General features: G+C 45.4%; 1 protein-coding gene across 1 annotated transcript in view; it reads left to right on the top strand.

Annotated features, from left to right (window-relative positions):
• CCDC88A (coiled-coil domain containing 88A) overlaps positions 1-21031 on the top strand; it is a 62348-nt gene that overhangs the window by 26519 nt on the left and 14798 nt on the right. The window contains 18 exon segments of the mRNA XM_050316981.1: positions 1255-1336; positions 1877-2035; positions 3377-3523; positions 4012-4156; positions 4787-4971; positions 6443-6580; positions 8440-8815; positions 8818-9509; positions 9963-10090; positions 12321-12462; positions 13029-13205; positions 13659-13820; positions 16211-16488; positions 16656-16799; positions 17285-17471; positions 17802-17947; positions 18511-18603; positions 18786-19000. Of these exon segments, the coding sequence (XP_050172938.1) occupies positions 1255-1336; positions 1877-2035; positions 3377-3523; positions 4012-4156; positions 4787-4971; positions 6443-6580; positions 8440-8815; positions 8818-9509; positions 9963-10090; positions 12321-12462; positions 13029-13205; positions 13659-13820; positions 16211-16488; positions 16656-16799; positions 17285-17471; positions 17802-17947; positions 18511-18603; positions 18786-19000 (3596 nt within the window).

The raw sequence follows: 21031 nt of genomic DNA, 5'->3' as shown, positions 1-21031 counted from the left end.
ACGTGTGCCCAGGCTGCTGTAACGTCATCTGAAATGGTCTGCAAAGATTGGTTCTCCCTTGGATGCAAACCAGGGAGCACAGGAACCCTGGAGCTGGCAATGGCACAGCTGGTTTGCCGTGTGGGACGGTGACAGGGGTGGGAATGGTCCTGGAGGAGCCCCAGGAACGCAGGACACCCGGTGTCTGTGGGCAGGGATGCTGCACTCAGCTGTGTTTGGAGCTCACTGACCTTCTCCAAACAATGGCTGCTTGCAGAAACGTCACTCGGGGTGCAGTTGGCTCAGTCCTGACAGCAACTGCTCTGGTTTGGTTTAAAACACATCTATTTTTTATTAGTGTGGTTTGGCTTTCAGATTGCATCATACATTTCAGTCCATTCAATTCTCCTATTTCCCCCTTACACACTTTTATAATTCACACAGCAGCACCTTTCAATATGCAATATATCCTGTAAGATTATACAGTGTAGGATGGGGCAGTGGATTCTGTGTGTTCTGAGGGGCAGCTGAATATTGAGCATCAGGTATTGTGTGTCTTTGAGACAGTTAATTATTCCCTTGCACTTGCTCATGGCTTGACAAAGTCATTTTTGAAGGATTGAGAAGTGTTAGTTGGAATTCAAGGAGGAGTCCTGTAAGAATTGTGATATCCTCTGACAAATTGGATTTATCCCAGATTTGAGTAGGCTAAGACACTTGTTTCCATAGAACTAAAATTCATTATGTGTTTCATTAAATTCTTGAGGTTATTAGGCACAATCTTAATCAATTGAGTAGAGGCACCTGCAAATCTTATTTCTCCTCTGTAAGAAAAAGAAAAATTACAGAACCAACATATAGAAGTGCTTTTAAAACTGGTTTTACGTGATCTGTGACAGGATGCATCAGTGGTCACTGGAAAATATTTAGACCTTTCCAGGGTATATTTGGAAATAATTCTGAGTTTCCTTTTGGGTGTGAATCTCCTGGTACGTATTCATGTGTATTCTTTGGGGTTTTTTTACAAAAATTCCCTTATTACACCCTGTGTTCTACCCTGCACAAGCAGGAAATCTTGTGAACAACTTGAAGGACTGTGAAAAGTCTGAGCAAATTTAAAAGATTGACTAAAGACTGAAACCTTAGGGACACAATATCCCTGAGATGGTGGATTAGAAGGTGGAAGTGTCATGAACCAGCATTTGGTTCTCAGAGGAGATGATCATTAGCAGGTTTTGTGGTCACATTTAACTGGTTTGTGTTCTGTCTTTCAAGGGAGGAAAAGACTGAGCAGCTGCTTGACTGTAAACAAGAACTTGAACAGATGGAAGCTGAACTGAAGAGACTTCAGCAAGAGGTATGTTTAAAAAAAAAAAGGAGGGGTAAAAAAGGTGTTGCCTCCACCAGAACAATTCCCCTTTTTTTGATATTAATAAGTAATTAATAATTCCATCAATATTACTTATTTGATCTTGCACTCTGAACACGATCTGGTGTAATTTATTCCTTTAGTTGGTCTATTATGCTGGAAAAAAATACTCTCAGATAGATTAGCATTTCTTCTCTGATTTTTTTTTTTTCATCTCCACAAAAACCGCTCTCCAGAGTTTGCCAGCAGCGTACCCTCTGAGCGTGTATTCTGGAGATCAGTTTTGTCTGGTTTTTCTTTACGCTTCGAGCCTGTGTGCTGACAGTGGGGGCAAACGCGTGTTTAGTTTACTCTTGGGATGTGAGTGTGTAAACTTCCTGGGAGCGCTTGGCCGTTCCTGCTGCGGGTGGAGTGTCCCGAGCTCGGTTTGTGCTGTCCCTGTGCCAGGATGAGCTGCTGCTGCCCTGCAGTGCCCGCTGAGCACGTCCCGCAGTGGCTGCAGCGGCTGTGTTTGTGTCCCCGCCGCAGAACATGGGCCTGCTGTCGGACGCGCGCTCAGCCAGGGTGTACCGGGACGAGCTGGACGCGCTGCGGGAGAAGGCGATCCGCGTGGACAAGCTGGAGAGCGAGCTCGGCCGCTACAAGGAGAGGCTGCACGACATCGAGTTCTACAAAGCCCGAGTGGAGGTACAGCCGGGGGGGGAAATAACCCCCACACAACAAGTTATTCGAATAACTTCAGTGTTGGGGTGTGAAAATGGCGTTCCAGCTCCTGGCTGTGGGATGGGATAGCCGGGCGGTTGGGACAAATCCCGCTCTTGAGGGAGGAATCCCCGTGTCTGGTGGCATGGAGGGCAGCAGCATTCACCACAGCTAGTGCAATCATGTGGGGGATATACTGAGAAACCCAAGGAAAGGGTAATTTAAAAAATGCTGTAAATACAATCATCTCTCTCTCCTCTCGTGGGTCTCCTAAGGGAAGACACTTCTCAAAGTCAGGTGTTGAGGAAGTGGTGGCTGTTCACATAAATGTGTCCAGCACAGTGGTATTCCCTGCATAAAACACCCTAAACAAAGATGTGCTGGCAGCAGGTGAGGCAGACTGACGGTTCCCTGAATTAATAACTTGGGAAGCAAATCAACATGCAGGATTTCATTAGCCCACCGTTCTGTCTGGAAATGCCAAGTTCATTGGGCAAGTGCCATGTGATAAAGGAATTGGTAGAGGAAAAGAGATTAGTGTACAGGATTTGAAACCAGGGGGAATTTCATTTTCATAGAACGCTTAAACTACTAAAAACCCTAAAATTTGTGGATGTGTTTCAAGCTTGTAAACTATCTGATTTTTCAATAGAGGCAGCTGTCAATTAGTTGGGTTTGCTTCATAATAATAATAATAATATGATTTAATATTTGTGTGAGGAGGAGTGTGATGGATAAATATTTATGTTTTACTGATCTTTTTTTGAGATTTTGCAGCTGACTGTGCTGAAATTTGAAAAGTTTTGTCTTTGTATCATGAGTAGAATTGCCAATTATATATTTCTGCACGTTATTGCCACCAGATGCCATTAAAAGAAATCCTCTGTGTACAGAAATTAAAGCTGTTCAGGACCTTTGGGAATGGCTGGTGGTATTTTCAGGATGTGGATACATTTGCAGCATCATGGCCTGACTTTGGGCCCAGTGGCCTATAAACCTAATTATGGACTGTACCTGCAGTACATCTTCCCAGGTCACGGCTCAAATCACAGAGATATTCATGTTTGCTTATAATTATCAACACCTTAGTTATTCCTCGTGGTTTAGGGACCATTTAATCTCGTTTATGTGAAATTTTGTTGTCATAAATTTACAGTTTATGTGAACTTGCTGCAAATGTGTTGTTTTATAAAAGGTCTGTTCCAGCTTCCAAAGGAATCTTTTTGGCATTAGGTTTCTAAAACTGGTGGTGACATTTGTGTGAACAAGGAAATGCTTTTGATTTAAGATTTTTTTGTTGTTGTTGTTGTTTCTTAATTCCTGCAGGAGTTAAAGGAAGACAATCAAGTGCTGCTGGAAACAAAGACAATGTTGGAAGATCAGCTGGAGGGGACTCGAGCCCGTTCAGACAAACTGCACGAGTTAGAGAAGGAGAATCTGCAATTAAAAGCTAAATTGCATGACATGGAGATGGTAAGTGGTGGGGCAGGGGGACAAGACAACCGGTGCACACTGAATTTCGTGCCCATTTTTAATAAAAGAACCTCCAAAATAGTGGGGCAGAGAAGGAAGGTGCCTCTTGGTTTACTGGCACGTTAGTAAGAGCTATAGGATCAATCTTTTGAATGTGAAAGCAGTCTGTTGTCACTTGAATGCTGTGTTTATCCTGGATACTCCCTTTCCTGCTCTTTGGAAAGAAGTGAATTTGGAAAAGGTGAAGGACCATTGCTGTAGGGTATGAGGAGAACAGGTTCCTCTCTGCACGTTCTGCTTTACTGGTTGTTGCTCTTCCCTCCAAAATTCTCCCTACTTTTGCCTTTTTTTTCCCCCATCTCACCTGGGAGGGAGGAAATCTGATCAGCAAATCCTAAAATGCAGTTTACCCTTGTCTGTGACACGCCAGAGAATAAAACCCTGAGCACACACAGGGGGCTTTCTTAACACGGGCAGTCATTTTCCAGGAGCGCGACATGGACAGGAAGAAGATCGAGGAGCTGATGGAGGAGAACATGACCCTAGAAATGGCTCAGAAGCAAAGCATGGATGAATCTTTGCACCTTGGCTGGGAGCTGGAGCAGATCAACAGGACTACGGAGCTCTCGGAAGGTAAAACGGAACAGTTGACCCTGCAAAGCCACGAAATAGGACAATTGACACCTCAGAGGCTGCGCAGCGCTGGGAAGTGAAAGGTCCTTATTTCTGAAGTACAGTGTGTTGTCCTCTGGAGAGGTGCTCATTCCCAGGCATCCTTGGAGATACAGCCTCCATGAGAGGTCTGTTCTCATCACTCTGTTCAGTTAACTGGTGGTGTAAACCCCACCGGTACCTTGAACTTATTTTATGTTGCCATTCAGAGCAGATCATGACTGTTCTGGCCTCACTCTTCTCAGAGTTAAGAAGAAGTTGTTTGCAGGGATAGCTGGGGCAAAAACGTGGATTATCCCAGTGTAACGTGCCTGGTGATACACTGGATCCCATGGAAAGCATTTGTGGGAATTGAGAGGCACGCCCTGAGTTGTGGGAAACAAATCTCTGCTGGGATTAGGAACACTGGGAGAGGAGAACATTTCCTTTGATGCATCTGCAGTATTACCTGCTGGCTCATTAATCCAAGAAGGCCTTGGAGAGCCTTCAGAGGCTGCTAAATCCCCTGAGTCTGAAAATGCAAAGTCACAAGAACTGCAGTTTAAAATCCCTTTCTTTTTTTTTCCCAATAATGGTGCTTTTCTGCTGCAGTGCCGCAGAAATCACTGGGCCACGAGGTGAACGAGCTGACCTCAAGCAGGTTGCTGAAGCTGGAGATGGAAAACCAAAGTTTGCTGAAGACAGTGGAAGAACTGCAAAGTGCCGTGGGTTCTGTGGAAGGCAGCAGCTCCAGGATCCTCAAGATGGAGAAGGAAAACCAAAGACTTAGCAAAAAGGTGAGGGCGTTGGGTGTGAGCTGCCATTTTCTTTCTAAAGGATGATTTTCTCAATCGCTGTTATTTTTGGTCAAGTACTACGAGGGTCTAAATGGTGTTATGGTAAAAAATAAAGTCACACCACTGAGGGAAAAACATTAACATATTTGGGATGTAATGAGAAATGAGAGTGTTTTAGGGTACTTAGGAACAGGAATTTTTGTACGTATTAAGCAGGAGAAAGTGCATGTGGAAAGTTGGTCCCGTGCCCTCATTCTTAGCTGAGAAAGCAGGAAGGTGGGTCAAGGAATTGATGAGCAGGTGAAGAGAGGAATTTGTCAGATTAGCCTGTGCTATCTACAGTGTTTTACTGCTCAAATTATATATATCAAAGAGACTAATTCAGGCAGTGATATTTATAGAAAATAAAAATTTTGGGGAAAAAAACCTGACTAATTACAGTGGAGTGAAATGTCTAAAGTTCCTGAAATAGCTTTTCCTTCAGCAGCTGTTCCAAGTGAAAGGCTATTCTTAGAGTGGGTAAGAGATAATTAAAAAAAAAAATTAAAAAAGGGAGAATTGAAAGAAATCCCTCCTGTATTCCCTAATTCCCTGAGTTTTGTGCTGGGAGTTGCTGTGCAGTGCCCCAGGGGCACGGGGAGGTACCAAAGCAAGGAAGAGGTGTGAGAAGCACAGATGGGATTTAGGTCAACAAATTGCTTCATGGGGGATCCAATTCCAGCCTCCTGCCCTCTGGTGAATCTATTTCTCCTATTTAGCAGCAATTACTGTCTCATCCAGGTGATTTGCTCCTAAACATTCCCCTGTGCAGGGTCTGAGTTACGTGGACAGTGGACCTGACATCGTGTGCAGATCTTCCAGCAGATGATTGTTTAAAAGTACCCCGTGTGTGTTGCTGCTAATTAACTTATTATGGCTTAAATGGGACCAAAAGAAAACAAAAAAATCATGCTTGGGTATTTTAAATTTTAAATAGCTGTGCTGTCTGGTGACACTGAGTTGGAACCCATTGACAAAACCAACCTAATGTGGAATTCCCAAGGAGTCATCGTAATTATCTCTTGAAATAGTTAAGTAAGATCAAACAGCATTCAACCTTTATAAGTTAAGAGGCACTTGGAGGAGCAGTATAAATCTCAGTAAAATGGAATTTGAAGAGAGAAAAAAAAAGATGCTTGGGGAAATATCCAGAGCCTAAGAAAACCTGACCCTTTTTTTTTCTTTTTTTTTTATATATGCAAAAGTACTTTATAGATACAATCTGCTGAGCCAGGGAGAAAATTATGGCAGAAGTAAATGTATTCCCAGAAGAAATTAGTTGTTTCAATTAAAGATGAGAAAATTCCATTTTATGTCTTCTTTTCTGTGTTTTATATATTGATTCCTGTGAGGGTGCCTTCAAGCTAAGAGTAATACAAATGTCATTTTCTTTAAGAGCATTTAAAAAAAAAAAGTGTCTCTCTTTTCCCAGCTGGAAGAGCTGGAGAATGAAATGAGCCAAGAGAAACAAAGTCTCCAGAACAGTCAAAACCTGAGTAAAGATCTGATGAAAGAGAAAGCACAGCTTGAAAAGACACTGGAAGCACTTAAAGAAAACTCCGAGCGACAAGTGAGTGTGGAATTCAGAGCTTTGCCTCTGCTTTGTGCTCTGCTGTTCTCCTTTTGTGGCTTTTCCCAGGCAGAAGGGGACTGGAAATGCAGATTTGTGCAGCCAAAGGGCTTTTCTGAGCCCTGGTGAGAGACATGACTCATTTAACTGGGGCTCTGCTGCTTGAGAACTTCGGGGGGCTTTGAAATGCTTCTGTGGGCTGGATATTTACTTGGAAGGGTGTAACTCGGCCAAGATGGAAAATTGGGAAGTCTGGAGGGAAGGCAGCCCCCTCTCCCTGCAGGAGAGCAGGTCCCAGGCAGTGGGCAGGGTTAATGATTCCAGCAGCCTGTCCCAGGGCTGGGATCCAGCGTGTCCAGCTCCACCATTGCCCCTGTGCTGGAGCAATTCCCAGTTGGGACTATCTGGGACAAGCAGAGGGACCTGAGGGAACCCTGACCACACTCAGCAACAACTGGAGAGGAAACTCATCCAAGTTACACTGATTTGTGAGTTGAGAAGGACCCCTGGACACGCTGCTCCAAGATGTACATCAACAGGAGTGATTCCCTTCCTGGGAAACACATTCCCAGATCTAGCTCAGGGAGAAAGGCAGCACCTGCAGCTCAGTTTTCACTTGAACTGGCAGCTGGGTCCTTGTGAAGGTGAGCCTGCACCTGCTGGCCACTGGCACCTTTAAGGGACACATGGAAAAAAGGCTCCTGGAAACTTCTGGGAATCCTGTATTTTCAGTGAGTCCTTCAGAATTAGAACCGTAGTTACCTTTTATTTTTCATATGTATCTTTTTATGTAGTTATCTTTCATAAATTCCACTTACACCCCCTGATGGCAGTGCCATTTTTAAGTGCAGTCTCGAAGCACAGTGTTCTGAAATACAGAATATTGTATTTTGAAAATACTGAAGGTTTTTAAAGGCCTGATTTAATCAGTAAATGAAATTCCAGACTTAGAAAAGGAAGAAGAAAGAAGGGGGAAAAAAAACCAAACCAACAACTTGGCATTGAAGCTTTACTTTCCTTTAAAGGTACACAGGTGGTTTTACACATGTCAGGGTAGGACTGACATTTCAGTGGGGCTATTTCTGCTTAAAAATTGCTGCAATTTTGCTGTCTGTTGTTACGTGCCCAAATCATTCCAGATTATTTGGAGCAACTGAACCCCTCGATAAATACTAAAAATTAAGATGGAAGTTCTGTCTTTATCTTTGAGGCAGATGCAGGAATAGGGTTCCTAATTGAAATATGATTTACTTTCTCGGAAGCTGTTTTGGAGCAGTGTGTCCAAGGGTTCTTTGTAAGTCAAAAATCAGTGTAACTTTTTGTTTCTTCTCAAATAGTTGCTGAGTGTGGCGAGGATTCCCTCATATCCCACACATCACCTCTGCTTTTCCTAAAGGAAATAAAGCCACTTTGGTGGCTCCCACACCTCCCTCCATCTCAGGTTTGGTTTAGAGCTTGACTCCAGTTCTTTGTGCTCACACATCCCTGGGAATCACAGAGGTTAAGAAAAATAATCTGAATCCAAGTCATCCACAAATGAAAATTCAATTCTGCTGAGACACAGATAAAGCTGGGTTTTGATTTATGCTTTTTTTTAAGTTTGGGGTTTATGTTGTGTGTCAATATTAAAGAAGAGGAGATTTGAAGATTCAATTTGACTTATTTGTTGTCAAACTTCCACCTGGGTACATATTTAATGTTTACGATTCCTCAAAGAAATACCAGTGGAGTAAAGGGATTGTTTTTTAACTCGAAAGGGAAATGTGATCTTATTCTCTTAGTAGCTTTCAGTTTATGTGTGAAGCAGTTCCTTGTTGGCCTGTTGCTCACCAGTTCACTGCTTTTCTCCCCAAAATCAGATTAAACTGTTAGAACAAGAAAATGAGCACTTGAATCAAACCGTGGCCTCTCTGAGGCAGCGCTCGCAGATCAGCGCTGAGGCGAGGATGAAGGAGATCGAGAAGGAGAACAAAATCCTCCATGAGTCCATCAAGGAGACCAGCAGCAAGCTAAATAAGATGGAGTTTGAGAAAAAACAAGTCAGGAAAGAACTGGAGCACTACAAAGAGAGAGGGGAGAGGGCAGAGGAGCTGGAGAACGAGCTGCATCGGCTGGAGAAGGAGAACGAGGCGTTACAGAAGAAAATCACCAACCTGAAAATCACCTGCGAGAAGATCGAGGCCTTGGAACAGGAGAACTCGGACCTGGAGACGGAGAACAGAAAGCTGAAAAAAACTTGGACAGCCTCAAGAACCTGACTTTCCAGCTGGAATCCCTGGAAAAGGAGAACGCCCAGCTCGACGAGGAGAACTTGGAGTTGAGGAGGACAATCGAGTCCTTGAAGTGCACCAGCATGAAAGTGGCACAGCTGCAGTTAGAAAATAAAGAGCTGGAGAGTGAAAAGGAGCAACTCAAGAAAAGCCTGGAGCTGATGAAAGCCTCTTTCAAGAAGACCGAACGCTTGGAGGTGAGTTACCAGGGGCTGGACACGGAGAACCAAAGGCTCCAGAAGGCCCTGGAAAACAGCAACAAGAAGATCCAGCAGTTGGAAAGCGAGCTCCAGGATTTAGAGTCTGAAAATCAGACCCTGCAGAAGAACTTGGAGGAGTTAAAAATCTCCAGTAAGCGCCTGGAGCAGTTGGAGAAGGAGAACAAGTTGTTGGAACAAGAGACCTCTCAGCTGGAGAAGGATAAGAAACAGCTGGAAAAGGAAAATAAAAGGCTTAGACAGCAAGCAGAGATTAAAGATAGTACTTTGGAGGAGAACAATGTCAAAATTAGTAACCTGGAAAGGGAAAATAAATCTCTGTTCAAAGAAATCGTTGTGTACAAAGAGTCCTGCCTGCGCCTGAAGGAGCTGGAGAAGGAAAATAAGGAGCTCGTGAAGAGAGCGACCATCGACAAGAAAACCCTGGTCACCCTGAGAGAGGTAAGGAGATTGGTTACCCTTCCTCCGTCATCTGCCTGCCAGGTGGGGAAATCACAGCTGTGGGGCTGAAAAAAGGCTCTGCCTTGTGGGTTTTTAAGCTGTAATCTGGGTGCTCTCACCTTCTTTGTGCTTACAGTAGGGAAAGCATTAGATAATCACAATTTACGTGACCATAGTAAGGAAAAGGAGTAATATCAGACATTGCCCCTTGGCTGTCGTGCTCAAGACCAAATTTAAAGGGAAATTCTACAGAAAGGAAGAGAATGCAGTGAAATCACAGTCACAGTGTAGGGTCTGATCCAGCTGAGAGCCGACAACTGCAAGGACGGGAGAGTTAACGTTGAATTATTCCAGTCACGTAGTGATAACAGACTCTTGTCTGAGCACTCCTAGAACTGAGACTACGTTATTTGATTTCTGTGGAAACACTGACTGTGTTTTCTCCTCCACAAGGACCTGGTGAATGAGAAACTGAAGACTCAACAAATGAACAACGATCTGGAAAAACTTGCCCACGAGCTGGAGAAAATAGGCTTGAACAAGGAGCGGCTCCTGGAGGACGAGCAGAGCAGCGATGACAGGTGAGGGTGTCAGGGCCCACCTGAAGCAGAGAACAAAGGAGGGGCTTTTTTAGTCAGGAAGGGCTTGTACATTTGTAAGGCACACTCACAGACCCGAAATGCAGCTTGCTGTTCTTTGGAAAGAACGGGAGAGCTGATGTGCTGTTACATTCTGCGACAGTGAGTTGCCACTTTTTGTTGCTAAGGAACTCACTGAAGTATGTGAGTAGATCCAGCTAATTATAATTAAATGTTTTCACGTTCCAGCCAGCAGCAGGAACAGTGGCAGTAAGAGAGAATTAGCTCAAAGTGCATTTTTTTCCTTTCTAACTGCTTGTCTGACACAGATGGTTTTTACAACTTTTAACACACAGTGGTTACCTTGGACTGTGTCACTCCTTCCTCACAACTAATCCATCCCACAAAAGGAAGCTGCATTCCCACTGCCCCTGGCTGGCAGTGTCCAGGACTTGAGTACTGATACAACTTCTCCAGAACTTGGTACTGGCTCCATCCCTCCACCACACCTGCCACGAGGTGGCAGCTGCTGCCCCGACATCTGTTTCCTCTGCTGTTTCTGCCTCTGCTGGCTTACCCTGCAGGGATTTAGGGCAAATCTGTGGCAGGAGAAGAGCAGAGTACTGTGGGCCTCTGGGCAAGCTTTATTTCACAGTGCTGTTCAGTGTGGGGATCTGTTCTTTCAGCTGATTGTCACCAACACGGCGGTCGATTTGGGCCTTCCTGTGTCAAAAGGAAACCCCAGGACTGAATTAAAGACCCAAATGGTTCCCTTTTTTGCTGCCAGTGCTCTGTGACTGAGGTGGTGCCAGAGTCCTGGGGGTGAATCTGTTACCACCTCTTGTTTTCCTCTTCCTGATTGGAGAGATTTCCTTGTGTTTTTAATGAATATTCTTGGTAGCACTTCAGCCTTTCCAGTGGGGTCTAAACTGGCCACATTGTATGAGTAACTTGGAAGTGTTTTCCATTTCTCCTTGTCTTTCCAACGTCTGTTGTCCTTGGACAAACAAAGCACATTGATGGACTCTGAATCTGAAATACCCAAGTCTCAATGACATTAGAAACTCTGTACCGTCTTTCACTGTGAGGTGTTCAAAAGGAAACTGGATATCAGTTCTCTGCTATTTGTCTTTTTTACATAATTTGGTAACTTTTCAGTAACAGAAATTCTTGTTTCTAGCCAAATCTGTGCTTCAGCTCAAGGAGGTGAAACCCTTTATATTCCACTAGTCACAGGCTGCCTACTGTTCCTGAAATCTCTGGGAATTACTTGTCATGTCTTCAAATGTAGGATTCCCATCCTGCTCCTTGATGCCCCTGGACAGGTTTCTGCTCATTAGTTCTCTTCCCATTGGTCTTCTGCTCCAGTTCCTGGCTGGATCTAATGCCCTTGTCCATTCAGGAGCCTCCTGCAGCCCGTTCCCTTCACTAAGCTGATAGATCCTGCAGCAGCAGGGTGGGAAAGGGGGATGCCAGGGGTTTGTTTTAGCCAGCTGTGGGGAGCAGTGGGATGTTTGCCCGACTCTGAGCCACGTGCACAGTGACTGAGCTGCCTAAAGTGATCAATGACTGTGGTTTGCAGTATTTCCTGTAGAGGAGATGCAGTTATAAATTGATACAGCCTGAATCTGACCACTTCTCTCCCAAATAGGCACTCTGGGTTTTTTGGGTGCCGTACAATATTGTAAATAGGGTGAAAAATGGGAGCTTTACCCTCAGGGGTGGTGACAGTCCTCAAATCCCAGCATCTGGGCTGAGGGGGCAGTTTGCAAGCCAGGCACCACATGAGTGTGCACCTGCACAGTCCTGCCCTGCCCTCCCCTTGGGAGCTGGCAGGAGGTGGGAACTGATGAAAATCTTGCTCTCCAAATGCTTGCCATCCTAATTGGGTTCAGGTCCCCGCTGGATCCGCTGGAGCGGGGCCAGCAGGAGGAGTGCAGTCATCACACCCAGGGTAACGATGCAGATAAACAGCCCCCTCCTGGGGGGGCTCAGCCTGCCTTTTCCTGTGCCTAAAGCACATCTGAAAGAAAGGAGGAGTCAGAAATGGGGTTTGCCACCATCTCCTGCCTGCTTTAGGCACGGGGCTGGCTGTGAACACTGAGGGGCTGCAGGCCCTTGACTTCCAGGCATTTTTGAGGGTAGCCATGAGGCTGCTGTTTCCCAGCATTCCAGGGTTTAAGTGCCTCAAAGGGGTTTTGGAAACACTGACTTTGTGCTGCTTGCTGGCCAGTAGGTACAAGCTTCTGGAGTCCAAACTGGAATCCACGCTCAAGAAGTCCCTGGAAATCAAGGAAGAAAAAATCGCTGCTCTGGAGGCTCGTTTGGAAGAGTCGACAAATCTGAACCAGCAGCTCCGGCAGGAGCTGAAAACAGTAAGGAAAAGGGCATTTTTCTGTCAGATTGAATGGTTCCTGTAGGAGCTGTAGTTGTTTCTATTTTTGGGTAAGACTGCAAAAGCTGAGCATTGTTTGGGTAGTGGAAAGCAGGACAGAGGTGTGACTGCTTTTAAAACGCTGTTGGAGTCAGATGAAAAGTGGTAGAGTTCATTCATTGTTCATTGAAAATGTCAGGCAGATAAATTGACTGGGGCTGATTTGATTTGGGATGTCATTTGCAGTTATATCTCCTGACCTACCTTCAGCAGCCTTGGCAGAAATGCCTTGGCTGTAGGATTTTATTCTAAAACTTGGGTGGTACCATTGAAGGCACTGAAATAAAATAGCAGATAGAGTTCTCCTGCTCTTGGGAAATGCGTGAAGTTGTCCATACCCATAAATAATTTGTGCAGCATCTCCCCAAACACGTACAAAAAACAGATTTACAGTTACAGGAACACAGAACTTCCTATTCTTTGAGAGGTGGCATGGCCAGGTAATAAATCAGGGTGTCTAAAATGGGAAATTCTGAACCTAATCTGGGTTGTCCTAAATAATTGCAGGTGAAAAAGAACTACGAAGCTCTCAAGCAAAGGCAAGAAGAGGAGAGGATGGTTCAGAACTCCCCTCCCAGAAGCGGAGAAGAGAATCAGTCCGTCAATAAGTGGGAGAAGGAAAACCAGGAAACGACTAGAGAATTGTTGAAAGTTAAAGACAGATTAATTGAAGTGGAGAGGAATGTAAGATGTGATTTAGCTGTGGTTGTGATTATTTGTTGTTGTCTGTTGCAGTCCCAGGAATGAGTGTTGTTCAAGTGTGGCACTTGTCACCTGCTTCCCATCCCAAGCTGATCCGAATTAAATGCAGTGTATGGAGCAGCTGGATTCTGCTCTGAGGGATGCCTTGAAACACTTGACAGGCGTTTCAAAGGAAACATGAACACCTGAATCTGTCCCTGTGGGTGCAGAGCTCTCTCTGAAATCCCTCTTGTCTAACCCTTGCTTACCTGGGGCCTGGAGGTGTCTCTGCTGTTCCCTGTTTGCCCATCGTAACCCGCAGTGACAGTCTGTGTGTTCACACCCTGTGTGTCCCTTGGCCCTGGAAGCTCATTCCCACTTTCATTCCACCCTGTGACTCTCTTGGAGAAGCCCCTGTGAGCTCAGACCTTGTGTTTGTTGTCCCCCCGTGCCCAGAACGCGACGCTGCAGGCGGAGAAGCAGGCGCTGAAGACGCAGCTGAAGCAGCTGGAGACGCAGAACAACAACCTGCAGGCGCAGATCCTGGCCCTGCAGAGGCAGAGCATGGCCCTGCAGGAGCAGAACACCACCCTGCAAACCCAGAACGCCAAGCTCCAGGTGAGGTGGTCCTGTTTGGCTCTCCAAACCAAAATGAAAGCTGTTTTTCTGGCTAAATCAACGTGTTTTAAAGCCACATTTTGCTTCCAGTGCGGACCTGGGAAAGGAGGTGATGTGGAAATATCTCTCAGACAGTCAAATAATAGTTTGTTTGCTGATGAATAATTGCAGTCCTAGAAGTTGGTTTTAATCCTTCACGTTTGTCCAGTTGAGACTCTCGACTTTATACCCTTGTGAGTAGGGGAGGTTCTCTTATCCCTCTCTGAAGCCTTCTAAGATTGGTTGGATTCTTTTATTTTAGTTGTACATCTAAATTAGGTCAGGGAAGTGGTGTGTCCAGAGAGATTGTAATAAATTGTGTCTACTTTTATAAGTAGTTAAAAAAAAAAAAAAGTAGAGCCATACCTAAAAGGAAAATCAAGATAATTACTAATGTATAGAATATATATTAAAAAAGTATAGAATACTAAAAAAAAAACCAAAAAGAAAACCCTACCTAAATATATAAGGACTGAATGTAGATAATTCAGAGGCAAAAGAAAGGTGGTGTTTGGCCATGGAAATTATTAAAATGGTTCACCCAGAGTCCTGCAGCTCTCGTGGCCAACATTCAGATGTTGTCCTTCATACCTTCAGAGGGTTATTAAATATGTATCTCTTTTTGGTCTCTGAAAATGAAATGTTCTTGCTAATGAGTGGAATGCTTTTTGGAGTTGTAAGAATCCAAATTCCTTAAAGAGGGAGTGAAAAGTCCACAGTCCAGCAGCAACAGTGTCAGGAAGGATGGAGGGGTGCTGGAAATCCGAGTGTCAAGGGCTTTTGAAACGAGACAAATAGGCCCTTGGTGAATGCCTGGAGTTCTCATCCTGGCTTTCTGGGAAGCAGAACATACCTGTCCCGTGGATGCACTCTGTGCTGCACATTGAAATCTCATCAGTGCACAGCACTCCAGGAAAACAGGACTTTTGTGCCTTTTCTGGCTGTTCAAAAGCAGTGGACAGGGACATGGAAATACCCTGTTTTAACCATGTGAGGATTTATCTCTGGGATTCAGAACTCGGAGTATTTTGTAACCCCATTTGTCAGAAGAAGCCAGGAATATTAGCGTAGTTCCTTTTTTACCTCGTGCACAACAGCACAGGCCTTTCCTCTCTGGCAAGACAACTCTCCACCACCTCCAGATCAAAATGAAAGGTGAAATATGCTCATGAAAATCGGAACTGTCAGCTCCACCTGAAGTGGAATCTCTGTCAGAACCGGTCCTGGCAACTGATTCTGCTCTCCCTGGTGGTGCCCACAAGGAGCAGCCAAGAGAGGGGACGTTTTAGGGGGTAACTGGGAATTGTGAGGTGATAAAACTCGGGATTCAGGCTGGGCCATCCATGAGATGTGACTTCATTTCCAGGGAAAGGCTGAACTTTCTCCTGTGGAACAAAGAGCGCTGCAGTTCCGGCAGGAAGGGATTTGTTCCCTGGTAACAGCAGGCGCTGCAGTGGGAGATGGAATTTTTTTCCCCTTAATAGATACCCCCAGGGTTTTAGAAGCCTCAGTAGTTTGTGGGTTTGGTGTCTTGAATAGCAAAGAGAAGGAAATGAGCCCAGTACAGGTCAGGTGACAAGATATCCAAGGATTACATTTGGTTAATCTTTCCAGAGGCACAAAAAGTGAAGCTGTTGGTTGGTTGGGGTTTTTTAAATTTGTCTTAATGATGAAGGCTTTAGTGTGCTAATAGACATTAGTACTGTTCTGACATAATTCTGAACTAGTTCCACACTGGAGCACAGAACAGAATATGGGCAGTTCCTTGCAGGTGCTGTTGTTTTATTTGCCATTCTCTCTCATTAAGGGGATGCTCCTGTTTGAGCTCTCATTGTGAAAGGACACATGGGCATCATAAAGATTTTATGATGACAATACAGATTCTGTACCAGCAAGATGTTCTTAAAAATAGATCTCTGTGCCAACATGGAAGTTCCTTTTATTTTAGTCATGTCACAGATTTGGCTTATAATAGGATCACTGAGCATCCATTTCTCCCAGATGTTTTGATGCCAGAGGCAAATGTTGTTCTTGTCTAGATAGCACTCAACAGATGTTGAAAAGTAAATAAGAATTTGATTATTTAATCAAATTAACCGATGCTTAATTGATTAATCAAATCAACTTAATCATATGGTTCAGTGCTTTCCTGCAATACTGCCGTGGAAATATTCCTGGAATATTTTGAATTGGAATACCCTGTTGGGGTATAAGGAAAGAGTATTCCCATGAAAGGTTGGCAGGTAATGGAGCGACTAGAAGGTCACTCAGGGTTAAACCCAAGAAATCTTTTGCCAGGAGATAGACAAAATAACCCAGACTAGAAATTAATTTGCCACAACCGTTTGCAGGTGGAAAACTCCACTCTGAACTCCCAGAGCACGTCCCTGATGAACCAGAACGCCCAGCTGCTCATCCAGCAGTCGGCCCTGGAGAACGAGAACGAGGGCGTGCTGAAGGACAGGGAGGACCTCAAGGGCCTGTACGAGGCCCTGCTGAAGGACCACGAGAAGCTGGAGCAGCTGCACGAGCGCCAGGCGGCTGAGTACGAGTCCCTCATCGCCAAGCACGGCAGCCTCAAGGCCGCCCACAAGAACCTGGAGGTGGAGCACAAGGACCTGGAGGACAGGTGAGCACTGCCCTGCCTGAGCAAAACAAGGTGGAGTAAAACAGGTTTAATAAAACTAGCATTTCCTAAATCGTTAAGATTTAAAACCTAAACAGTCTCCATTTCATAAAAATTCCATCTTCTCCTCAGTCCACAAAAAGACACTTAAATATTGCCTTGGTGTGCAGGTACAATCAGCTGCTGAAACAGAAGGTGCAGCTGGAAGAGCTGGAGAAGGTTCTCAAGACAGAACAGGAGAAAATGCTGCAGCAAAGTGAGAAGCACGAGACGGTGGCAGCAGAATATAAAAAGCTTCGCGATGAAAACGAAAGGTAAAGACGAGCCTGCCGTGTGGTCAGGGGAGCTCTGAGCACCTGCCAGGGCAGCCTCAGCAAGTGCTGTGTTCCTTCCCATTTCTAAACACCTGATGCTGCAACTCGGGACATTCATGATCCCACGAAAATAATCATTATATCCTGAGGGTGCATGTGGGACAGAGGGACGTGGCAGGGCCCAGGAGGCACGAGGAGAACCCAGGGATCGCTGTATCCGTGATAAATCAGTAACCTCTGTGACTGCCAAAGTTGGGACCATTCCTGTCTCCGCACTGTTTTCTGTGGGCTGTTTATAGGATTCTTTTCTTCTGAAAAGTGGCATCTTAAAACTAGTAGTGATGTAGAGATCCTGAAGATGCAGAGAGCACAGAGGGTTTGGCTTAAAGGCAGAGCACATTCCTAGGAAAATGAGACTGGGATGACTCGCCTACAGCCTGTGAGAGGAAGGAGTTTTATTCTTTGCTGGTGTCTCTCAATCCCAGGCTCACTCACACCTACAGTCAGCTCCTGAGAGAGAATGAGGTTCTCCAGACTGACCACAAGAATCTGAAGACACTATTGAACAATTCCAAACTGGAGCAAACGCGGCTGGAAGCGGAGTTTTCCAAGCTCAAAGAACAGTACCAGCAACTGGATATTACATCGACAAAGCTGAATAATCAGTGTGAGGTACGTGGGAATGAGGGAGCGTTTATAGGAGTGTAGTTGTGGATTCATAAAATCATGGGAAGTGCTGGAGAATTGGTCATTTGGTTTATAGCTAATGAAGTGGATCCAAAGACTAATTAATTTGCCTGTTGTACGGGCTCATGTTGGGTAAACTGGTTTAAATTCTTTAAAGAATCCAAGGGGCTTTTAGCAGGTGATTCACGATGCAGTTTTCTGTTTGCTTGGACTCTCAGAACCCCTCTGTGGACTCACATTGTCTGGGTGATCTCATTATGCTTGTGGAAAATACACTCACATAGGTACACAGGTGCCATTTCGTGTGTTTTACAGCTGCTCAGCCAGCTCAAAGGAAACCTGGAGGAGGAGAACAGGCATCTGCTGGATCAAATTCAGACTTTAATGCTGCAAAATAGGACATTACTGGAGCAGAATATGGAAAGCAAGGATCTCTTCCACGTGGAGCAAAGGCAGTACATGTGAGTTTTGAAAATCACTGTGATACACTAATTTTCTTTAAGCTGCTTCTGCTATAGATGGAATTTAACTCGTGCTGCTTCTGAAATGTTTCAGAAAAAAATTTCAATTGTAAACGTAAAGCAGATAAAAACTAAAAACCTCATGTTTGTAGTTCCGAAGGATCAGTGCAACTGTGATGGTTACTGGTTATGCAAAAGGGGGAACAAAAATGTTGTTTGCTCCTCATTCTACTACTGGCAAAGTCTAGAATTGTAATCTAAACTTTGTAGTGAATTTGAAGGAAGAGAAAATGGGCTTGTCTAAATTACATTTAATACTTAAAAAGGGGGAAATTCTGTCCTGTAACAAAGGCAAATGGAAACTTTCTCAATTTTATGTCATGAAGTTAAACCTAAGTCTGCTTGTTTGCTGTTATCTCTTGCTCATTTGATAAGAAACAATTGTGACTTTAGAATTCTTCCCCAAAGATGACAAGTTGGAGATAACAGATCCCCAGGGGAACAGGCTGCCCACGCAGTCCATGCGTGTTTGAGCAGCCCCTCTCCCTGATTTCTGTTTGCAGTGACAAGCTCAACGAGCTGCGGCGGCAGAAGGAGAAGCTGGAGGAGAAGATAATGGATCAGTATAAATTCTATGAACCGTCTCCACCACGAAGGTACCTCTGAATTCACGGGATCTCAGAACAAATCATGACTTCAGGGCGTAACCTGTTCTGCTGCAGCCGAAAACGGAGATGTGCTCACAGTCAGGGGCACAGAACCGGGGCTGTGTTGTGCATACAGATCAGGAGAAGTGTGAAGGCAGCGTGTCACAAGTGTGCTGTGTTACTGCCAACAGGAGGGGCAACTGGATCACCCTGAAGATGAGGAAGCTGATCAAGTCCAAGAAGGACGGGAACCGGGAGCGGCTGAAGTCGGTGACCCTCACGCCCATGCGCTCGGAATCCAGCGAGGGCTTCCTGCAGCTGCCCCACCAGGACAGCCAGGACAGCTCCTCAGTGGGCTCCAACTCCCTGGACGATGGGCAGACCCTGGGCACCAAAAAGAGTAGCAGTGAGTACTGCAGGACCCCTCATTCTGCTAATAAGTGTTGGAAAAGTCTGTGTCTTCTGGAGGGTTGTTAAAGGTAAAGCCTTTAGGAGCAAAGCCTGAGTTGATTAATGTAAGGACAGGTTTATGGTCACTTAATGCAAACTCCCTGGAGGGTTTGGGCAGGGACAAGTTTTTAGCTTTTCTGGAACTCTCAGTGTAAATGTTGAAGTACATTTGCAGTGCTCGGGTAAGGTGAAGCAGGCGCTGCACCTGGGCCAGGCAAGCAGGATTTTGGATGGAATGTCAGACGTCACCACTAGCACCGTTTTTGTTTCTCCCTCTTGTCCCAGCACGAATCTCTCCCCTTGTCCTGGAAGTGTTTTCCAAGCTGTGGCTGTGCTAACATCTTAGAAACACCTGCTGTCTGGAGGTGTTCCCCAGCACCTCACAAAACCAGTGAGGGAATCCTCTCATCAAACTGGAAGGTGCAGCAGGAAGAGTTAGAGACACAACCTCTTAAAAAGATGGGGATTGTTAGTGATCCTAAATTTAGAGCTGAGTGGGGAGGGTTGCAGAGGGTGTGGATAGATGGAATATCCCAGACACAATTTGCTAGCCTTGGAAGAGCCTCATAGCCATCACATGAGGGTGCCCATGCTACAAAGGCCAGATTCTGTTTATTATTATTTATTACCTATATTTTTTTACTATCCACTCTTGGCTTGGATCATAAACTGCCCAGTTTCTCCCAGCTTGAGAGATAATATTGCAGCCAGGTTATCAGGATGTGATGGTTCTGTTTAACAGTTATGCACCAAAAGCATTTTGGCTGTGCATGTAAAAGCATCAGAACACGTGAGCATTAAAAGTCACTTCCAATCTTTGCACTGCTCCTTTTAAATTTAATGCCTTGAGTTTCCAAAAAGCAGCAGGTTGATTTGCTGGGGCTTGTGCCAGCTGTGAATCTGCTGTGGTAGAAATGATTAAAGCCATTTTGATGGGTTTTTTTAATTCTGTGCTTCTTGCAGGAGCATGGTCAAAGTTAAAAACATCCAAAAATGCTGTTTCGGAGAGACTTAAAATCAGATTTGCATTTTTTTAATAAGTGAAGGAAATGGTAAATTCGAGGCACTTACAAAGGTGCTAACTTGTCCCATTGGGAAGCCCCCTGTTTTTCAGCCTAAGGTTCAGAACAGCTACTTTTGAACTTTAACAAAGGCAACTGTTGCTTTTACATCCCAACGTGAGTGGTGTGGAGTGGTGAGCGGAGCTGTGGGGGGTGTGTTTGCCCGTGTGTCAGCTGGAAGCACGAGTGTGCACGCCGTGGGTCAGCCCATCTGCATCTGTGTCCCCACCGTGGTGTTGTGGAAGGGCTTCTGTGTGACGGTTCTCTCTGCATGCTCCTCGGGACCTCGTGGTGTGCAGTTCCCCCTCCCGGGGAGCCACGGCCGCGGTTACGGTGCCTGAGCCTCAAAGGAGCTCTGGAGCCATGCAGACCTCATTAATTTTCTACTCCACGGGCCTTGGTCATGTCCCCCTTAATCCCAGTGTATTTACCCACAAACTGGAAGGGCTGATCTAATTCTGGATCCAGCCCTTCCTGCGTTACACACGTCGCCATGGAAACCTGGGTTTGGGCAGGACTGGGGTGCCTCGTGTGCCAGCTCAGCTCTGACAATCTTGCTGAGGCAGTTTGTGTCTCAGAGGGAGCATCTCCGTGTGACAAGCGCTGGTGATGGTGCACATTTTGCAGGCTGTTCCTTCTGCTCTGAGAGGGACTGTAAATCCTAAATCCCGGGATACTGGGGGGCCTTTCTTCTCTGTAAGAGGCGGTTTGGCAGTAGCAGCTTTAGCAGCTTCCACGGCAGGAGCTGCAGCAGAGAGCACGTGTGAGCTGCCACGCTGAGGTGCTGGAGCTCTGCACGCTGCTGAAGGCAGGGCTGGCTCTGGGAAGAGGCAGGTCTGTCCCACCCTGGGAAAGGACATAATTCCAGCAGGAACTGCAGAGGTGAAATGTCCTGCATGGCCCTCAGGAGGCAGGAGAAGGCAGCT

Source organism: Myiozetetes cayanensis, unplaced genomic scaffold (genome assembly GCF_022539395.1).
Source record: "Myiozetetes cayanensis isolate MyiCay16 unplaced genomic scaffold, myiCay2020 scf2-11, whole genome shotgun sequence".
Taxonomy (NCBI): domain Eukaryota; kingdom Metazoa; phylum Chordata; class Aves; order Passeriformes; family Tyrannidae; genus Myiozetetes; species Myiozetetes cayanensis.
This window is presented reverse-complemented; position numbering and strand designations above follow the sequence as displayed.